The sequence below is a fragment of the Sander lucioperca genome, chromosome 11 (genome assembly GCF_008315115.2).
Source record: "Sander lucioperca isolate FBNREF2018 chromosome 11, SLUC_FBN_1.2, whole genome shotgun sequence".
NCBI classification, from domain to species: Eukaryota; Metazoa; Chordata; class Actinopteri; order Perciformes; family Percidae; genus Sander; species Sander lucioperca.
The window spans coordinates 11023503-11042884 of NC_050183.1; the positions used below are offsets into that span (position 1 = coordinate 11023503).

General features: G+C 40.4%; 2 protein-coding genes across 2 annotated transcripts; both read right to left on the minus strand.

Annotated features, from left to right (window-relative positions):
* Nucleotides 1–648: 648 nt before the first annotated feature.
* Nucleotides 649–2509, minus strand: smx5. Its single transcript, XM_031311972.2, has 5 exons — nt 2385–2509; nt 2094–2161; nt 1797–1827; nt 1624–1683; nt 649–1216 (listed from the first exon to the last, which is right to left on the minus strand). The coding sequence occupies exons 1-5, from the start codon at nt 2385–2387 to the stop codon at nt 1091–1093; spliced, it is 288 nt and encodes a 95-aa protein (XP_031167832.1). The 5' UTR covers nt 2388–2509; the 3' UTR covers nt 649–1090.
* Nucleotides 2510–5234: 2725 nt separating this feature from the next.
* Nucleotides 5235–19221, minus strand: inpp5d (inositol polyphosphate-5-phosphatase D). Its single transcript, XM_031311997.2, has 27 exons — nt 18874–19221; nt 18318–18381; nt 17282–17417; nt 17056–17179; nt 16697–16837; nt 16519–16609; nt 16355–16432; nt 16161–16238; nt 15934–16057; nt 14683–14789; nt 13143–13245; nt 12859–13055; nt 12666–12783; nt 12138–12234; nt 11243–11381; nt 10842–10950; nt 10560–10648; nt 10059–10140; nt 9035–9124; nt 8834–8944; nt 8663–8742; nt 8489–8576; nt 8259–8405; nt 8107–8170; nt 7836–8021; nt 7271–7699; nt 5235–6040 (listed from the first exon to the last, which is right to left on the minus strand). Exons 1-27 carry the CDS (start codon nt 19011–19013, stop codon nt 6031–6033), a joined length of 3222 nt encoding a protein of 1073 aa, XP_031167857.2. The 5' UTR covers nt 19014–19221; the 3' UTR covers nt 5235–6030.
* Between the last annotated feature and the right edge of the window lie 161 nt (nt 19222–19382).

The window sequence follows — 19382 nt, forward strand, 5'->3', positions numbered from 1 at the left end:
CAATATATAACTATTAAATAAACAGTTATACAAGTGTGAAACCTGCAGGCATGTTCAAACTTTACAAATCAGAGGATTGTAACTTTAGTCTTAGTTTAATCTAACTGTATCCACAAAATACTGGTTTTGTAGCAACTATAAAAGAGATGTTCTGCAAAAATAAAGCACAAATATAGCTTGATTTCTCCTGATGTTGACCAAAAGTGAATCCCAGGAAAGAACATCATCTCACCACCTTTCAAAATGTGTCACATACTCATCTCTTGGCTTTTAAAAAGTTCGGTAAATACTACAGGGACAGGAAGAAAAACTACCCAGTTACTTCTAAACTTTACTGTTGCACTGGGAAAACATGGCTTTTTTATAGTTTCTGATCATACTCTTATAAACTTGTATTTGTAGTTTTTTGCGTCCCGTATTAAACTTGTACGCTGTCAAGTCTTTATTATCTCATGTATTTTAAGTTTATTCTGATTTGGATAACTGCACAATGAGGGATTCTCATTTTTATTTCCCATAAATTCAGTCATTTAGAAAATTACTTTCTTCCATGATCACAGCAATAACGTTTTTTCCTATCGTTTTAAAAGGCCAACACTAAAACCTTTAAAAGACTTTATAGATGTCACATGAATGACAATAACATGATCAAAATGTAATAAAATAGCTTTTTATTTTTGAAGTGGTATAAAAAAAAAAAGTCATACTCTTTTAAAGATAAGCAAGAGTGCTTGTATTATGCAACAGAAAAACTACAACAGATCATTACCTCTACTAGGCTCTAACTTCAATTCAGTTCTATTTCTTTTAAGCAAAACAAAAGACAGTATCAAATGAAGCCTCCTGTGTAGCCTGTGAGGTCAAGACCATTTCCAATAATTACTGTTTTGCAAATGATTGATCACTAACGTCAGGAATGCAATTAAGTTCTCTGTGAAAGTACAGGTAAATGACCAATACTGCCTAATTACAAGAGCTGCACAAACTGGATTTCTTTAAATGAACTCAAAACTACTCATTATTCACTGTCTTCCTTCCTTCCTTCCTTCGCACCCCCCCCCCACCCCCCCCACCCCATGCTTCAGGTCAATCACTGCTTCTGCTGCATGGCTTCTTTCCGTGCAGCGTCTTGCAGGAGCTGAGTGTCCACTTCATCTGCAGGCAGCTGAACGTACCGGACCACAGATCCACGAATAAAACAGTTTTTCACAGACAGCTGGAGCAAAATGAAAACAAGACAATCATTCAAAGTGTCAGAGATGCTGTGGGAGAGAGCGCGATCACGGAAGGCTTGTATCATGAGGACGTGCCAACAGTGGTGTTGTCATTACTTAGAATTCCTCATGGGGGAGACAGAAACTACACACTATAGCTTTAAGTGATCCAGAATCTGTCTGATGTTTTAGCAGATAGTGGCATTAGGGATTCTCAAAAATCATGTTTATAAGCAATTCTTGGATGTCATGAAATATCAAGGTGATAAAACAATGTTAGGTTTGTTTTTTTTTGAGCTGTTAAATAGGGCTGGGATATCGTAGATGTCAAACGGACGTTAGTGTTAGAAAGACATGTCCTAAAAGCTGAAATGACACTGAATGATCGGTGCCAGACAGCTAAACTCACCATGTGTGGATATTTCTCTGGATCAGTGACACTGATGTCTGTGAGCTTAATGTTCAGGTACTGAAACACACAGAAATGGGACGTATATTGATTAGAAGTCCTAACTGGGCAGTCAGGTAGAAAATGTAACAGCTTTGTTTCAGAATAAGGAAAATAACATCATCATTTCCAACCTGGTCAACAGAATGAAGTGTTCCGCAGATGCTGAAAAGAGAAATGTTAGGATTCAAATTACATCCCATCCTTACATCACCAACAACATATACGACCAAAGTGGAGGTGGACTGGTCTCGATACAGGTGGTGGACAAAATAACAAGAATACCTTGTAATACAACCCCACTGCTTTTAACAGCGACCTGGTTTAGGTTCTAACTTGTTTGTACTGCTACTGCAGTAGTTTGGTCACTCTTGTTGCAACATATGACGTTAATTCAAAGCTCAATGACTAACGTTAGGGGGGGAACTAACCTCAAGTCGTTTTTGAGCTCCACCACCACATCCTTCCCCACCAGCGACTTGAAGAACGAGTAGAAAAGCTGAAAAACAGACCGACATGTTAGCGCTAATGTTAGCATCGTGCTACACGTCGAGCACGATACAAGCTGCATACAGAGTATATATCTATGGCATATAGCTAGCGAACTCCACCACATGAAGCGATACGGTGAACTGTGAGTATTCCAACGCCTCACACAATCTTCCAATAAGACATCTGTTGTAAACTGGAAACAAATAAATACGTTCAAATCGATGTCTTACCATGTTTGCTGCTGGTTTTTTATAGTCGTGCGTCTGGTGTTGATGATGTGACGTGATATTGCTGCGACGGACCACCAGGGGGCAATTACTGAAGAGCCCCACATGGGGGGGCCAGAGGTGCGCTCAGCGTTAACGAGTCTCTTCATACATCCCTGGGGACTGCTGGGGAAAACTTCAGACTTCAGGGGTGGGCCTGACATCACCGGAAAGGAAACTCTCTCTAGTTGTTGTTCCAAGTGTCAGTGTGATTCTCTTACTGCCTCAGAGCTACACAGGCTAGCATGGAGGGGGGGGGACTTTCCCTCCAAGTCATCCATCTGTAAAATCATTAAAATACACTGCTGTAAACACATCTGACAAAAATTGATTTTATATGATTTGTTTTTCTACAGATATGTCTGCGCTTTTTTTTTTTATTTCCATTTGAAAAGTCCAAAGAAAAAAGCCAAAAAACTACAAAATACAACACATCTCAAATACACAAACACACCCACATCAATCACCTCTCCAGTGATGTCAGGCCCACCCCAGAGTGTCAGAGTATATGGGAGCTGTACCACTTTTAATTTGGGTATGACGTTTAGACCAAAAAGCATGGATTTCAAGAGTTTGTTCAGCCACTTCTGTCTACAACAGTCGAGAACCCTTTAGACATTATGTAATCACATAATGTCATCTGAAAACTGCTGCCCTGATTAAAAACACAATGCAACTGATCTAGTAGAGTAGAGGGAGGCAGGCTGATACAGCCCGGTCCGGTTGGGGAGAGTTCTAGCCCGACCAGGCCCCTCTCTTTAGCCTGCCTCTCTTAGTTATGCTATTATAGTTCTAGACTACGGGGGAGTTCCTTCCTTCCTGTGACACACTGAGCTGCTCTCTCCTCTCTCTTTCCATTTGTTTCCATTTGTGTGCATCCTTGCCCCTGAAATGCTTGTTACTAACCTAGCTCTGGGGAGTTTACTCCCCGGAGTCCTTGTGTTTCTTTTCCTTCCCAGAATATTCCCTTGGATTAGGGTGGCACCACAATCTTGGTTGGAGCTGTCAGTGTGGTCCAACACTCTGCAATGCCCTGCAGTGTCCGGCTGCATCCTGCCAAGCGTCTACATCTTGCTACGCCCAACCATGCTGTGCTGTGCCATGCTACATCCTGTAACGCCCTCAGTGCCATGTTATGACATGAACTACTATGACTACCATTTGTAGTCACTGTTTCATTATCTTTATTATGACTATTATTGCCACTGTTCATCACATCCCCAACCGGCATCGTCAGACACCACCCACCAAGAGCCTGGGTCTGTCCAAGGTTTCTTCCTGAAAGGGAGTTTTTCCTCACCACTGTCACATTAGCCACATTAGCCACATTAGCCACTGCTAATGCTTGCTCTTGGGGGAATTACTGGAATTGTTGGGTTTTTGTAAATCATAGAGAGTGGTCTAGACCTACTCTATCTGTAAAGTGTCTCAATATAACTCTTGTTATGATTTGATACTATAAATAAAATTGAATTGAATTGATCTCAGCTGGTATTCTGTCTGGAATGGACATTTCTAAGTGACCCCAAACTTTTGACCGGTAGTGTGTGTGTGTGTGTGTGTGTGTGTGTGTGTGTGTGTGTGTGTGTGTGTGTGTGTGTGTGTGTATATATATATATATATAGCTAAGGACCAAGTCAACCAAAAAGTAACTCAGTACTTGTATAGGCCTTAAGACAGAGCTCTTAAACATTTTTTTTTTTTTTTAAATGTCTGAAAATATACATTAACATAAATACAATATATCATTTGTAAATACAAATCTTTATTAATTTACACAACACTGGTGATAGGCTTACTGGCCTATAGGTAAGGTACCCAGTTGTTGACCGGTTGACAGATGCAGTTAAGGTTTTACTGTGCCACATTACAAATTATTATTTGAATTGCTTAGTATTGTATGCATTATAAAAAAAGCTATGTGTAAAGGCTTTAGGCGGCCCACACGATATTGTAGGCCCAGGTTAATGTGCAACTCAATTTTATACAATATATGTAGTAGGGGGTCCCTGCTGTCTCTCTTTCAGCTGAGGGGTCCTTGGCCTAAAAGAAAGCTGCCCCAAGAGGTAGAGGCTTGGAGAGATGTGTGGGAAAAAGATTGATGACATTTTGTGTAGCAAATGCAAATATCTTCTTTCATCTCATGATCCCTGACCCTGTAATTCATCTTTTGACCCCTTGGATCACCCGGAACCCCACGTTGTGAACCACTGTACTATAACTACTATTTATTTTTAAGATTATTTTTTGGGCATTTTAAGCCTTTAATTCCACAGGACAGATGAAGACCTGAAAGGGGAGAGAGAGGGGGGAATGACATGCAGCAAAGGACCGCAGGTCGGAGTCGATCCCGCAGCCGCTGCGTTGAGGAGTAAACCTCTATATATGTGCGCCCGCACTACCAACTGAGCTAACCCGGACACACTACTATCAATTTTAAGGAAAAAATATGAAAATTCAAAAGAATAGTACAGTATGTTCAATCTTCTAAATTGTGCAAATCAGCAGCCATTATGTAATAAGTGAATGCAAAGTGCAGCTCACAATTACACACATCTGATTAAACAAAATAACACAATAAAATAGGAGTTGATGGTTAAATATTTCCAATACCATCAAGTAGGATGTCTTTTGTGATTTAAATATTTTACCTTGCTTGGATAACTTATGATTCTCACTCTGCATGCAGTTCTTCATAGGCAACAGCAGATGGAAGTGTTGCAGCACTAGATTCATCTCTGCTGCAGACTTGTATTTATTCACAGTTTCACAGGCAATGATAGTGACATGAGGTTGTGATGAAGGTCTAAAATAACAAATTAAAGCTAAATGTATTTGAGCATTTATTGTACATCTTAAAGGCAAACATGTTAATGTATGTGCAATATAATACTGTGGGGTAAACATTCGTTAGCTACTGTATAGTGTAAAAAAAATGAAATGTAACAGAATTATTTATAAGCAGAGTTTAATTCCAAACCAACTTCTTAATGCGAGCTTAGCAGAAATGAAGTCTGAAAATGTTTCGCTATTGTTTATATCACTTTAAACGAAAAGTTTGACATTTTGCAAACAAGAATTAGATGAGAAGATTGGTACAATGTTCTTGTTAGTATGTGAAATATAAAGACTAAAAAAAGAGAAAAACTGGCAACTGTTAGCCTGGCTCTGTTCAACGGCGTTAAAACATGTAAATTAATGAGCTTTAAATGTGCTTGTAGCCAGATTTCGCCCCCCCCCCTTTTCCCCTCCTGCTGCTTGCCGGCTGGCCGGTCAACTTTTCAAATGTAAACCTCAGAGTAACCCAGAGAAACAGGTGGAGAAGGTGAGCTCAAACTGGCTGTAGCATCATATTTAGCATACAAACATGAAACATCATCGCTCTTCTCACCTAACTCTCAACAAGCAAGTAAATAGGCACATTCCCCAAAAATGTAGAACTTTTGTAACAGTACCAATGAATAGTCATTTATAAGTGATACATATGGCTGAGGGAGTGACTGGTTGATGTATTTCATGTTTCCAATAATGCAGAGCAGAAAGCTGTACAGTCGTGCTGACCATCGCAGCAGCCTGGTCTCACTTCACAGATTGGCCCATCTTGGGAACTTCAGGATGCACTACAGAAAGAGAGAGAGTCATCATATGTTTTATCTTTAGGTTCAAAAATGTTCGATACCCGATACTAATACCGTGATTTCGCTACCAGTTCCTGAACGGTTTTTGATGCCAATCTTATGAAATTCATTTGAACAAAAAGAAATTACAACATTACTAAAGTCTTCTATTATTAAATTTGTGTTTTTCCTGCATGCGTCTACGATGTGTAGACAGCCAATCAGCAGCATTGTAAGATCTTGGTAGAAACATGCTGCAGGCGTATTGGCTCACTGACGCTGATGAAATTGACTCCTTTAAGTATTCAAATTTGGTATTGAATGACAAGGCATTTTTCGATAGTTGATACAATGGGGAACATTTGATAGGGCTGCACAATTAATCTCAATTTTACTGAAAACTGCAACATGGACTAGTGCAATATCCAAATCGCAGGGGGGCGCAATATTTGTTAAAGGCAAAATATGTGTCAAACCATTCTAAATTAGGTATCGTGGTGCTGCAGAGATATCCCGGCCAAATTGTAACTTAGAAATTAAAGAAAACATCTTTGCTTGGTACAGATCATCTCAAAAATAGCACTCTAATCATTTCAATTTTTAAAATTTTAATATTATTTAATGAAAATGAGTAGCCTGGGTAAACCCTGACAAACTTCCGGCAAATTTGAGATTTGCTCTGCAAGTCAGTCTGGCGAGGAGCCCATTCAAACCCATTTCCAATGTCCCCAAAATCGAGGCACCAATCACAACCACTGTGGCGGGCTTTACACCAATCACAACCGTTGAGGTGGGCTTTACACTACGACGATAGCACAGCGACGGCAAGCAGCTTTTTGTTTACATTCAACATGACGGCTACCGAAGAGCAGCATCACCCGGATCGTTGGTCTGATTGGTTGGACTATCCAATGAGCGGCGTCCGTTGGTGACGCCCCTTTGGAAATGAACTGTCAATGAACCTTTCCCAGACCCACTCTCAGTTACAACTGAGAAGGGTCTGGTGTCAACCAGGCTAGAAAATGAGAATAATGATACAAAAAAACGATCATTCCCTCCAATATCGTGAACCATATCGCAATTGCAAAATCAGTCAAAATAATCGCAATTAGATATTTTCCTCATATCGTGCAGCCCTACAGTTTGATCGATGCCTTACCCAGCACAAAATATCTTTGTTGGTGAATTTAAGACTAATGAGTCTTGCCATAAGAGGAACAGAGTTGTCCTTACTGTCTTTGTGGGGGCTGTGGCTGGCCAGGTCTTGCTGGCGGTCTGTGTTTGCTGGGGAGTTCGGAGTTGTCTCTGGGGTTCTGGGGCTCCGGCATGCCCAGTCGGGACTTAGAAGGTACAGGAGGCCGGTTGAGTGCCATCCCACCTTCCGAGCGTGACGGCACCACTGGTTTCTTGTATGTTGAGGGATGTGAGGAGATGGGGGCTGGGGGCTGTGGCTTGGTCTCAGAGAGGGTGAAGGAGCGGTTGCGTGGGGTGGGCAGCGGGGGGCGATCAGAGTCTCCATCTGCTGGTTTGGAGCTTGTAAAAATGGGATCCGGAGATGTGAGGTGGTCCATCTGCTGATGGTCTGGATCCTTGCCCCAGGATTTTACCCTCGAACCGTATAACGGATTATCAAACATCTCTGACCCCTTTTCATCCTCACCCCTAGGAAACAAGGGATCAGATTCAGTTTCACTTTCTACGGAATCAGCTATTCATTTCATGTCGTTTTTAGATTAAGATTGGGCACTGAGTGTCAATGAAACACGTAAAGAGTCACACTGCAACAGAAACAACTCACATAGGGGGACTGCGTGAGCCCACATCATAGCCACCCTTCTTGCTGTCTTTACTCCCTTGTCCGGCGAGTAGAAGATTTTTCGGTGGCTTGCTGTAGCTCCAACCTTTATCTATCACATTGCCACTTCTGTAGGACACGCCCATGTAACTGGGGTTAGAAATATCATGTGCCTGGGTGACGGAAAACCTGTCAAACAGAAGACAGAAAATGTCACACCCGGAAGTCATGTTTGAGATATTTTGAGGTAACCACAAGTGAGAAAATGTCTTACTTGTTGGCCTCACCGCCTTTGCCTTTTGAAGTGACAGTGTCATCCTTTTCGACTTTGATGAAATCTGAAAGTAAGAGTGAAATATTGACGCTACAGGAACTGAAGTAGAAAGCATTTTAATAAGTAAGTCCTGAGCTGATTTCCAGACTCACCATATAACTTCTCAGTGGGCTTGCCCTCAGAGGTGTGTAACTGAATGCCACCTGTCAAAGTGCCCGTCTTCTCTCCATGATGAGTCAGTGTGATCTGAAACTCTGTGTAGCAGAACTGGGCCGCTCGCAGCGCAACGCAACCCTCTCCTTTAGGGAATAAGACACCAGCAAACTGTAAGCACTGCTCAGCTCAACGCATCTGCATTAGAAACTGTGTGTAAGTTCATTACCATATGACTCGTCGCAGTCTGTCGACTTCACACAGATGAGGATGTGCTGGTCCAAAAGGTACTCTGGGTCAGAGATGATAGGGGTGAGCTGAAAACACAGAGAAGACAGGACTTTGATTATTAGTTGCCAGAACAAATGGTCTTCCACACTGAAAAGCTCCTTCCGGATTTTACCTCGACTTGGTTGCCAAACCAAACTTTTATTGACCCATCTGAGTGCTCCGTGTTCTCTCCCTCTGAAGTCTTGACTGTTTCTGTAGACATTAAAAGAATTGTTTGTTTTGATCATTAGCCCCATTTTTAAAGCAGAATGGGCTACGGTCAGTCAGACAGACTAAAACGTACTCTCCAAGCAGCTGGAATGGTATTCGATGAAGAACTTGGTCTTTGATTTTGTCAACAAGGTGGCCACACAGTTCATGATCTGTATCCCACCTTGAGGTGCACTATTTAGGTCTGAAAGAAAAAACAACGAACATTAACCTATAATTTTGGAGTGGATAACACAGCATCATCTGCAGTGAGCCGTAAAATGGGTGATCATACCTTGCTTGGAGACAAACTGTGAGGCTACTCCGACTTCAAATGAGGCGAATAATGGTGAGTGGTCACTTGTCATGATGTCATTAGTGCACCCTGAAAGTTGGAAAGTTTGGCGGAATGAGTCTGTCTCATACAATATCATTAAAGGGTCATTTTGCATTACGCTTTCATTAAGTTTTGGGGACTGACGAGTGACACATTAAACAAAGAATGGTCAGAATGTGCAGCAGACGCTGAAATAACTTGACTTTCAGTCCCTAGTATGGGTTGTCTTTTGTTACACCCTCCCTGCCTGGTAGAGGCCCACACCTGTCATACTCTACATCCAGAAAATTCTCTTTAGAGCTGCAGAGAACCGTATACAAATGTTTTATTTATGCAGGTTAAGTTGTGCTCCTCATGACAAGTGAACTGATCTTCATGTGTAACATTGGTGGAGTGCCCCTTTAAAAACATAAACATGCTAACACTTTACAAGTCCATTTGGTACTAATATTGTGGGAAAAATGATTGTCCTTTAAAAAAAAAGAAAAAAAAAGCTCCATTTAAACCGGAGTAAACATTTACAGTATTTAATTGGAAAATTGACTTTCCATATTTAGAATAATAAAAATAATAATAATAATTGTATTTATATAGCACTTTTCCAGCATTAAGCTCAAAGTGCTTTCCAGATTAAAAGATTTACAGAATATTCTTTTGAAGAAATTACTCAGTGCTCTCTGGTAATTAAACTATGTACTTATTTATGTATGACCAATATGCCTGCCAGAGCCGCTGGACTCTAAACTCAACATATCTGCAAAAAGATATCAGCCTGGCTGATGTTCAACTGACTCGTAGCGCACCAAGATAATTAATTGGAATAATTTGGTGGAAGTGTAACTGAACGCTGTCTCTACTTTCTTTTTAATTCATACCAAAATTACATAGTTCTTTCTGGAACCCTTCCGAGGAAACCATAGGAAATTATTGAGAAATGATAGACTCTGTAAAAAATGACCATTGTCCATTTCGAACTACTCACCATATGCTTGGCAGACAACATGAACCAGAGGGTATGACTTCCGCAGGACACGATCACACCACGAGGGCAAATTGTATTTTGTCTGTAGAGTTAAAGTTATCATATGTACATAAAAGCTGAATACAACAGTTTTCACAGACAGTCTTTATAGCAATTTAAGCATTATAAAGCTGCTGGAAGGTTATGTCATTTCTGGTAGATACATTATCAAACATTCTTGCTGGTATGGATCAATTCAAGAGATCAAAAATCAGGAGGTTCTATATGTCTAAAAGGGAAATTTGTTAAATTGATCCTGGTGCCTGTAGATGAGTTGTTTCATACATTTTCTATGAGCCAGAACACATATTCACATGGGCTTTTTGATCCAGATAGATTAAAGCAAAAAAAAAAAAAACTTGAGGGATGTGTTCAATGCTGTAGTTGCTTTTACAGTTTCCTGCACTATGGGGCATGCAGGAGCCGTACAGGGCAAAGACACCTGACTAAACATAAGCTTACCCCCGTGGCTTTGGCCTTTGTGTAGGCATACTTCTCTCGCGTGTCTCTTTCAAAGCGATACGTGGGCGCAAACGTGATTTCCTCTTCATCTACATACAAAATAAATAATTATTAAGGAGACGGGTTTTGATTTTTATATGCATGCCGACAATTATTAAATGCATCAGGTGATGAACAGAACAGAGTTGGTAAAAAATCAAATACAGTATAAGCAAAGTTACACCAAGTTCCAGACACTTTGCTGTATGTGTGTATTAATCAATATTCTCTATGCACCCTCACCGAAATGCAAGAAGACCTTTCCATCATTCCTCTCCATGTTGAGCTGGTCTTTACTGAGGAGTTCCTGGTACTGCTGCTGTTTGATCTTTGTCACAATGTACTCAGCTTCCTGTGAAGGGAAACAGTGCAAAGTAAAGACTTTTCTTGCCTAAAAGTGTTAGCAGCTGAGAGCTCAGCCACCTGACAACCAGCACACTCTTTTATATGCACCACTCAATGATGCTGGATCTTTCATTTCTCGAGTAGATACCATGAGAATAACACATTTCACAAAATGTATATAAAAAGCCGACACATCATTTATTTAAAATTTTGTTCCAAGTACATACAGTGTGTTGCATCATATTACATTTGCCTCTTTGTCATTTCTATACAGCAAACTGAACTTGACAACAACTTACTGTCGATGGGAATTCAACACGGTAGTTCAAATCACCGAGCCAGAAGAGGTGGGTGAACCGATGTGTGATGTCAAACGGATTGATCTTCTTATCGCCTAGATTCAGAAATCGCAGGATGTTGGTGTAGTTTTGATTGCGTCTGCAAATACAGCCAAAATAATAGCAAGAACATCACAAATATGATGCAACAAGGTTCTTCAACAAAAAATAGATAAATAAATAAAAGTACAAATGAAAAAACAAAACAATTTGAACACTATTTCCTGCATTTATATAAATGTATTTTAATCTAGCAAATGACACATTATTATGATGACAATGTTTGGGATTTCCACAATAATGGTCCTCTAACAAAAAATGTAATGTGTAAAAATACTCTATTAATGTCTTCACACTATTTAAAGCAATAGTACGTAGTTTTTGTCTCCCCCATGAGGAATTCTAAGTAATGACAACAACACTGTCCATGCGTCCACATGATACAAGCCTTCCGTGACCTCGCACACCGAGAAACCGGAGCATTCAGAACAGTTGGAAATCTAAACGTTTTAGCTCACTGTGGTTTCTCTAAAATATTTTTACCTGACTAGGCAAGGTGTTGAGACCGCAGAGGGTGGGGGGTGGGCGAGGGTTTTTGTTTTTGTGCAGTTTGTGTTTTTCTGTTGTATGCACCATTTGACATTGACTGTCATACATTGTGGAGTTTGTTCTGTATGTCTGAATGATAAATGGTGCTAATAAAAAATGTATCTAAAAAAATAAATAAAATAAGTTTACCTTATTATTTGAAGTTTTGGCCACGTGTAACATGAAACGACGTTATAACATTGTAGATGTGACAGAAAATATGAAAAAGCATAATATGTCCCCTTCAAAAGAGTAATCTGTTGCTCACCTGAGCTTCTTCTCACTTCCAGAAGTCAGGTGACTGTTGACAAAGCCAAAAGATGTACCGTTGAACATGAAGGACACTCCCACAGCTCCCTTGTTTCCTACAAAACAAACATCATACTGATGGCTAATTGTTCAGTGAACTTATATGACAGGTCATTAAAGGTGCAGTAAAAGATTGTTGATATTTGAACTCAACTGCCAAACAAATACAACACCCCCCTTCATAAGCTCCACCCCCAAGATTTACGGACAGATAACTACTGGCCGGCACATTCAAATACTGCATCCCCCCCACCCGCCCCTCCCATCAACTGTCGCTGCCTGTTGCCTATTGGCTGGAATAGTGTTTTGTGCCCCCCTTTCTGTTTGTTTTCCATTTACACAGCCAGGTATGTATTATAACCATGTTCTGTTTTCAGCGCACACAGAAAATAAAGAGCTAGGTGATATTCACTGACATAAAAAGTGTATTGGATTAACATCACTTACTATACCTTTAAATGGCTTATAGAGAAGAGGAACTGCTTACCCAGAGTGTTGGCAATCCCCGTCTTCACACTGTCTGAAAAAACGTGGGAGATCCTGTTTTCGTGCTCAGGCTTAGCCAGCACCACAATCCGAATGTTCCACAGAGTGTGGATCGCCACCTGGATATTAGAAGACGATGTGATGCATTACTGCTCTGCACCTGCATTCAGTTGTAACTTGTCACGGTCACTCACTTGTTTAAAGCTGATGTTTGTGATTTTCCGCAGGACACCTTTCACTATGTCTGCCCACTCCCTCTCGCCCAAAGGATCCTCCTGAGTCCCAATGACATAAAAATCATGTGGGATGTGATCGGCGGTGTCGTCTCGTGTCTTCCCTTGGCCCTTACACTGAAACCAGGAGTTGATGTTGTGGGGAGGACCAGCATTTCCTGCAGGTTTATAAAGAAGTCTTTTACTGTATCTGTACAGTCATGAGTTCAAATTCATTCAAACATTTAAGATGTTAATGTTGTTACCCATGTTCCAGGTGCCAACAAACACTGTGATCATGTCAGGTTCAGGCTTTTCAGTGTGTTTGTTCTTCATTTGTTGAAGAAGTTGGCAAAACCCTTCCCTTTTCTAGTGAGACACATATAAAAAACATGATTTCTTATAATTAACACATTTAAACATTATACCTTATGAATTATATGTGCCTTACTTAAAGCCCCTGAAAACATATTTTCTTAATCAGCTACTTACTAGAGCTGTAAATCTCTATAATACCATTTGAATTTCATTGATTATTTTTGATATTCAAATTATATCAGAACATTTAATACTGAAATTCAACCTATTATTTATTTTTATTATTTACTATCTATCTGTCCACTAGAGGGACTGCCAATATTAGGCTAGAAGGGGCAACTACGTCATAGCGCATTGCATTTCTGGCACACCGCTTTGTTTACATTCATTTTGAAACCATATGTCATAAAATGGAGTAGTCTCGCATTACCAGACCTTCCTCCACAGCGCTACGGAGGTCTGGCTAGGCCACAAAGCATTTCGGGATGGAAAAACGTGCTCTGGTTTATTGGCATTTCTTTCAACCAATCACAGTAGTCTTGGGCGGTGCTAAGCTCCGAGCAGAGCAACGGTGCCTCTGCTACATAGTCTCAGGAAGGAACTTGTTTTGGTGGAACATGTGTACGTTCAAAAGTAGTTTTAGTCGTGCAACAGAAAACTCAGATTGGACAGATAGTCTAGCTAGCTGTCTGGATTTACCCTGCAGAGATCTGAGGAGCAGTTAACCGTAGTCCTCACAAATCCACCAGAGGTTAGAACGCCAACACAAAGACAGAGGAAGGGGACGGACATCCGGCTGAAATGAGGGACATCCGGCGGAATTTCCATGAAGCTCCTGGCGGAGCTCCTATAACTTGCGTCGCGACGCAGTTTGGAAACAAGAACGAGCTAATTAATGATGCCATAAGCTTTTTGACTCGGTGGATGTCAATTATTTATTTAGTTATTATATTTATTATATGTAAAAACAGTATAGACAATGTAACAAAAGCATTTGGTTTTCACATGCGGGTAGGCCAAAGTTAGAACAGTTTCACATGAGATTTCTGTATTTGTGTTTTTCTCTGTGCTCTTCTCACTGGTCTGAAGCGATAATTTAAAAAAAGGTGATGTCACATACCCCTTAATCAGGATTTAGCAACATTTGAATCAACATGTGCTACCACTTGTAGGTTTATGCTAATGAAACCTATAATGTTGCCAGACCACTGTCAATCAAATCTGGTCAATGAATATTTAATGTTATAGATTTATAAAACAGGAAGCTCAAATCAAGCAATCTGTTTGGTTCATTGCTGTGGTATAATAAGCACATACAATGGCTATGACGTCAAATTCCTTTGCACAATTAAGTATCACAAAGCGTCTGAAAAAAACTCCTGCCTTTTGTGAGCTATTGCTTAATTATACTTGATTTAAAAACACGTTTTCAGGGGCCTTAAGCTAATTCAAACCAGCAAGCAAACCAAGTGACCAGATATTTTTTACCTTTGTGTCATCAAACACAAACTCTTTACGCAAAATCTTCTCTTTCTCTGTCTCCGCCACGATGACAAGTTTGGCGTGCATTTTCTGGGATTTCACCAACTGCAGGACTGAAAAATAATCACATTACTCTTATTAAAATGAGTCTTGTTGATGGTTTACAGCACTTGTTAAACAAGACTGAGGTTGCTTTCACACCGGAGCTGTTTGTTCTGTTTAAACCGAACCCTGGAGCGTTTCGTTGGATAGTCCGGTGTGTTTGTGGTAGTGTGAAAGCTCATTCGAACTATGATGCGGACCAAACAAACAAACTCTTCTCCGCTTGAAAACAGGGTTATCGGTTCACTTCCAGGTGAACTAGAGTTCCTTTCACTTTAGGTGAGATGCGATCCGACCCAAATATAGGAAGTGAACCAAAAAACTGTGCATTTACTAGCCTATGATAACTTTTAAATCCATAACTTAATAAGACCACACATTGCTGGTCGTCTGTGTGACAACACATCATCATCTCTCTCTCATCAGGGCCTGTCCTCTTCTTCACTCACTGTCTGTCAGCTGCTCATATTGTTCGCTTTCTTCTAAAATATTAGATACATTAAAGCAAAACCAGAAACCCCAAGACTTTATTGGTGTTGCTACATTATTTCTGAGACCAGGGAGTGTCGACGAGTTTCACTCAGATATTCTGTCCAATAAACAAGCGACAGTTTTGACCGTATGACATTTGTTTACAATATTTGGTGCGTTTAAAAAAGTGCAATCTGAACACAAACCGATCCAAATAAAAAATGCAACAATGTTGCAACTTCAACCCCGAATCGCACCACGTCTACCGAACTACAGGTGTGAAAGCGCCCTAAGAGTCTACAGCCATGCTAGTGGCTCTGTGAAGGGGTATGTAGACACAGCAGTACTTTGAACTACATGCTAATGTAAGCATGCTAACTTCAGCAAGTTAACTCCAGCACGCGAACACACACAAAATGACTCATGTTTAGCAGGTATACTTTTTATCACGTTCATCATCTTGGTTTAGCATGTTAGCAGGCTAACCTTTGCTAATTAGCACTGAACACAAAGTACTAAAGTTTTGGCCTGCTTCTTGTGCTGGTTATTATAATTCATCCTGAGAAAGACATGCAGGTATGTACCAAATTGTATGGCAATCCATCCAACAATCAGCTAGAGCCACATTGCTTGCATGGGTGAAAATACAAAGAAAAAAGGTTAGAGAGCTGTGTGATTTCTTACTTTTGTTGTGCACAAAGAATTTGTCTTCAGGCCCATCTTTTGACTTCTTGAGAAAGAGCTTCCCACTTTCAACATCTACTTTCAGGAACATCTTTGTGGGAATAGCCAGGGATTCTTGCTTGACCTGCAAGTGAAAGAGGAAACAGGTCAAATAAACCACAAACCTCCAGACATTGGACACCATTTCAAACGAGAATTGTTATACAGTTACTGATTTAGAGAAGCACCTCAAACGTAACAAGCGGAATGAGAGATTTCCTGTGACCTCCTTCATATCCACCAGACTCAAACATAGAGCTTTTAGTCTGAAAAAAAGAAAGAAATAGAGAAGTGCTATGTCATCTGTAACTGGCATCATCTGTTGTTACGTCAATAACCAAGACTGTTCTGACTGGTCAGTCAGTAAAGTGAGTCACTTTACCTTATCTTCTATTGAGTACAGCAGTTTTGTTAGTTGCTCAAGTCTAAAGGATACAGATTGACTTGAATCACCAGAAATCTGAAAATAAAGGAAATAGTACATTATGGTAAGGGCTTTGTAGTGTGAATTAAAAAATGATGCAAAGGCTCAAGGGTGCAACCCACTTGTTTTGAAAATTGTGCAATCCCTGGGGAGAGTTGTTGGTCCAGTGCTCTATGAAAGACCTCTAAAGCTGGCAGGATGCGGGAAATTTCACTGTCTCACAAAAAAAGTCAGAACCTGGTTAAATCACCAATAAACATGGTAATCTATAGAATATATTATGTTGAGTGGTAACTATACCTGTTTAGATTCTTGCAGATTGCCAATATTAGCTTCTGTAGCCCGGGGAGGTTAGGGTAACCATATTGTGCTTGTTCAGCATCCAAGCTGACTGAGGTCCTGAAGTATTCTTGGATAGCTATTTGGTGTTCCTCTGGTAGTCTGGAAGTATGGGAACATTTCAAACACTGTTATGTCATTATTCACACATCAGTTAACCTCAGCCAAGCACATAACTGTGTCAAATCATTGCCCACAATCGTTGGAGTTATCACATTGTACACAATACTGTATATACTGCCAGTGCATTATCAGAAACTTTGAATGATGAATTATTGGGCTGAGGTGCATCAGGGCACATTCTGCAAATTTGACCATACGTGGACAAGTCCATCTGCTGCAGTCTCATCAGGAAGGTGTCTGATAAGGACTTGGGGTCACTGTCTTTCACATCATTGACTGTGAAGTTCCTGGGTGGAAGCTGCGGTGGGAAATTATTGGCTTCTGCAGGAGAGAGACGTATGGAATGTTTAGGATTTTTTTTAATCTTTGAAAGGCACAATTTTACATTATAGCCACTATTGAGTTGAAGTGAAGTTGTTTGACCTTGCTCCTCGTCTACATCCTCCTCCCTCTGGACAGGGTACTGCAGATGTGTGACCAGACCCATGTTGGGACTGTAATATGCCTCCACCAGCTCAGGCAGCATAGAGAAGAACCTGATAGGAACTCCTTCAGATGCCTGAAGAGCAGATCACAGCAGACACAATTGTCCTCAAACCTTGGCAGAACTGAAATGTCACGTGGTGCTGTTGTTTTTCTGGAAGACCTTTGTGGTTTGTTTTGTTTTTTATTACAAAACCAGGAGACATAATCTTTCACTTTTATTTCCCATTTGATGTTAGATATGTCTACTTGCACAGTCTGTGGCATCTTCCAAAAGGCTAGTGCTGCAATTGTGTCATCATCTAATGCCTCATTTCCACTGCTTGGTTCGGCTCGACTCAACTCACTTTTGGTACCAGATGCTTTTCTCTATAACCCTTTTCCCCCTCAGTGTAGGCAGGATTCTAATCGCCCTGACACAACAGAACATTATCTTCAACGCAACACTCGCTGGATCCTTTCATCAGCACAGTTGCTGGACTTCGTCATGTGTACAGTGTAGTGTACGGCATTGTGTATGGAGTGTACAGCGTAGTGTACGGTATAGAATGTGGTGTAGGTAGTCTATGGCGTAGTGTACAGAGTGTATGGCGTAGTTTTGCAGGCTGCCATTTTTTATTTATTTTTAATAATCTGGGGCTATTGAATTAAAAAAAAAATGTGGTTGTTATTGACAGCTGCTTGACTATTTAAAAATGGTGGGTTTGTGCAAGATTTCCTGTGTCGTGCTAGTGATGGTTCTCTCACGACCAAGATGGTACCAAAAAAAGTACCACAACTTTTACTAATGGAAAACTAAAAAAGAGCGAGCTGAGTTGAGCCTACCAGCATTTATAGTTCTGATATTAAAGAGAGAACTAGCCCTTTATCTTGACATAGGACCCATGCTGTAAATACACCAACAAGTCTACAACCATAATAATTCATCTGACTTTGGACCAAAATAATGGTGGCTTGTGTCAAACTGTCAACCCACCTGGACAGAGAGCTTCTTATCCTCATTTGGCAGGATTCTGTATGTGTATACACAGTTCTGGTATCTATGGTTAAAATAACAAAATGCAAATGTCTGTCACTTGAATATGACATGTATGTAGTGTAAAGAAACATGCTGGCTGGTGTTTTCAGTGTGTTCAGCATAAAATCAGAACAGTTTGTGGAAAAATGATACGAGTTGCAGAGGGCAAAGGGTGTTGCTTTTGTGGTAGCACAGTATGCAAATAAAGGGGAACTAGTCTTGCGTTGCAGTGCGTATGTGCAAAAAATGTGTTAGGATACATTGTAATACAGCTGGGGACATTTGAACTTTTAAACATGTTATATGAAATGATGTTTGGTTGTTGTTTTCTTAAACCTGATGCCAAAAACATTCAGTATAACAGACATGCCATGTTTTTCTTCCATTACACAGCTCATATTGCATATTATGAACATTTTCTGAACAAGGAACAAGAATCATGGTCCACTCTATATGAAACTGCATCAAAATAAACTGTCAGTGCAATAGTTAGAAACAAGTAATGGTAACTTACAAAACACAGAGGGCATACGCTCCCTGTATGGACTCACTGGCCCGGATAAGGAAGCTTCCATCTCTTGCTGCTTTGGAAAGTAGATCCTCAGCCTTGGATCGAGTTATAGTACCATGGCACCAAGGTTGATAACTTGGCATCCTGTTTCTCACCCACAAGCCTGAGCTCAAGAGTTTTGCATCTGCTCTCAAACTATATTCCAGCAAATGAAAGTAGACTCAGTTTTTCTTTCTGGCTATTTTCATTGTTTCATGGTGCATACTTTTAAGTCCTTTCTTTCACTTGTTCATCCTCTGCCTCCGAAAGCTGTAAAAGGAAGCTGCTACTAGCTCGGCTGTGAACTTCCTCATTTGAGAAGTTGAGGGAGGAGGGCCCTGGTGCCTCTGCTCTGCCTGTTATATGACAGATCCACAGAGCTGTAAATGGAAATACAGACTTTCACTTGCAGAGTAGAAATCTTTATCACACTACTACATTAATGATTAACCAGCATTCCCTCTTTAGTTTCT

Bases quoted from the DNA above. Each gene is read 5' to 3' on its own strand.
- inpp5d (XM_031311997.2), bottom strand. From the start codon at position 19,013: ATGCCAAGTTATCAACCTTGGTGCCATGGTACTATAACTCGATCCAAG. The intron at 16,433-16,518 runs GTGGGTTGCACC...CTTTATTTTCAG, and splicing joins TTGCACAATTTTCAAAACAA to ATTTCTGGTGATTCAAGTCA. The intron at 12,784-12,858 runs GTGAGTGACCGT...TCTAATATCCAG, and splicing joins CAAACATCAGCTTTAAACAA to GTGGCGATCCACACTCTGTG.
- smx5 (XM_031311972.2), bottom strand. The intron at 1,684-1,796 runs GTTGGAAATGAT...TGTGTGTTTCAG, and splicing joins CACTTCATTCTGTTGACCAG to TACCTGAACATTAAGCTCAC. The intron at 1,217-1,623 runs GTGAGTTTAGCT...ATTTTGCTCCAG, and splicing joins CAGAGAAATATCCACACATG to CTGTCTGTGAAAAACTGTTT.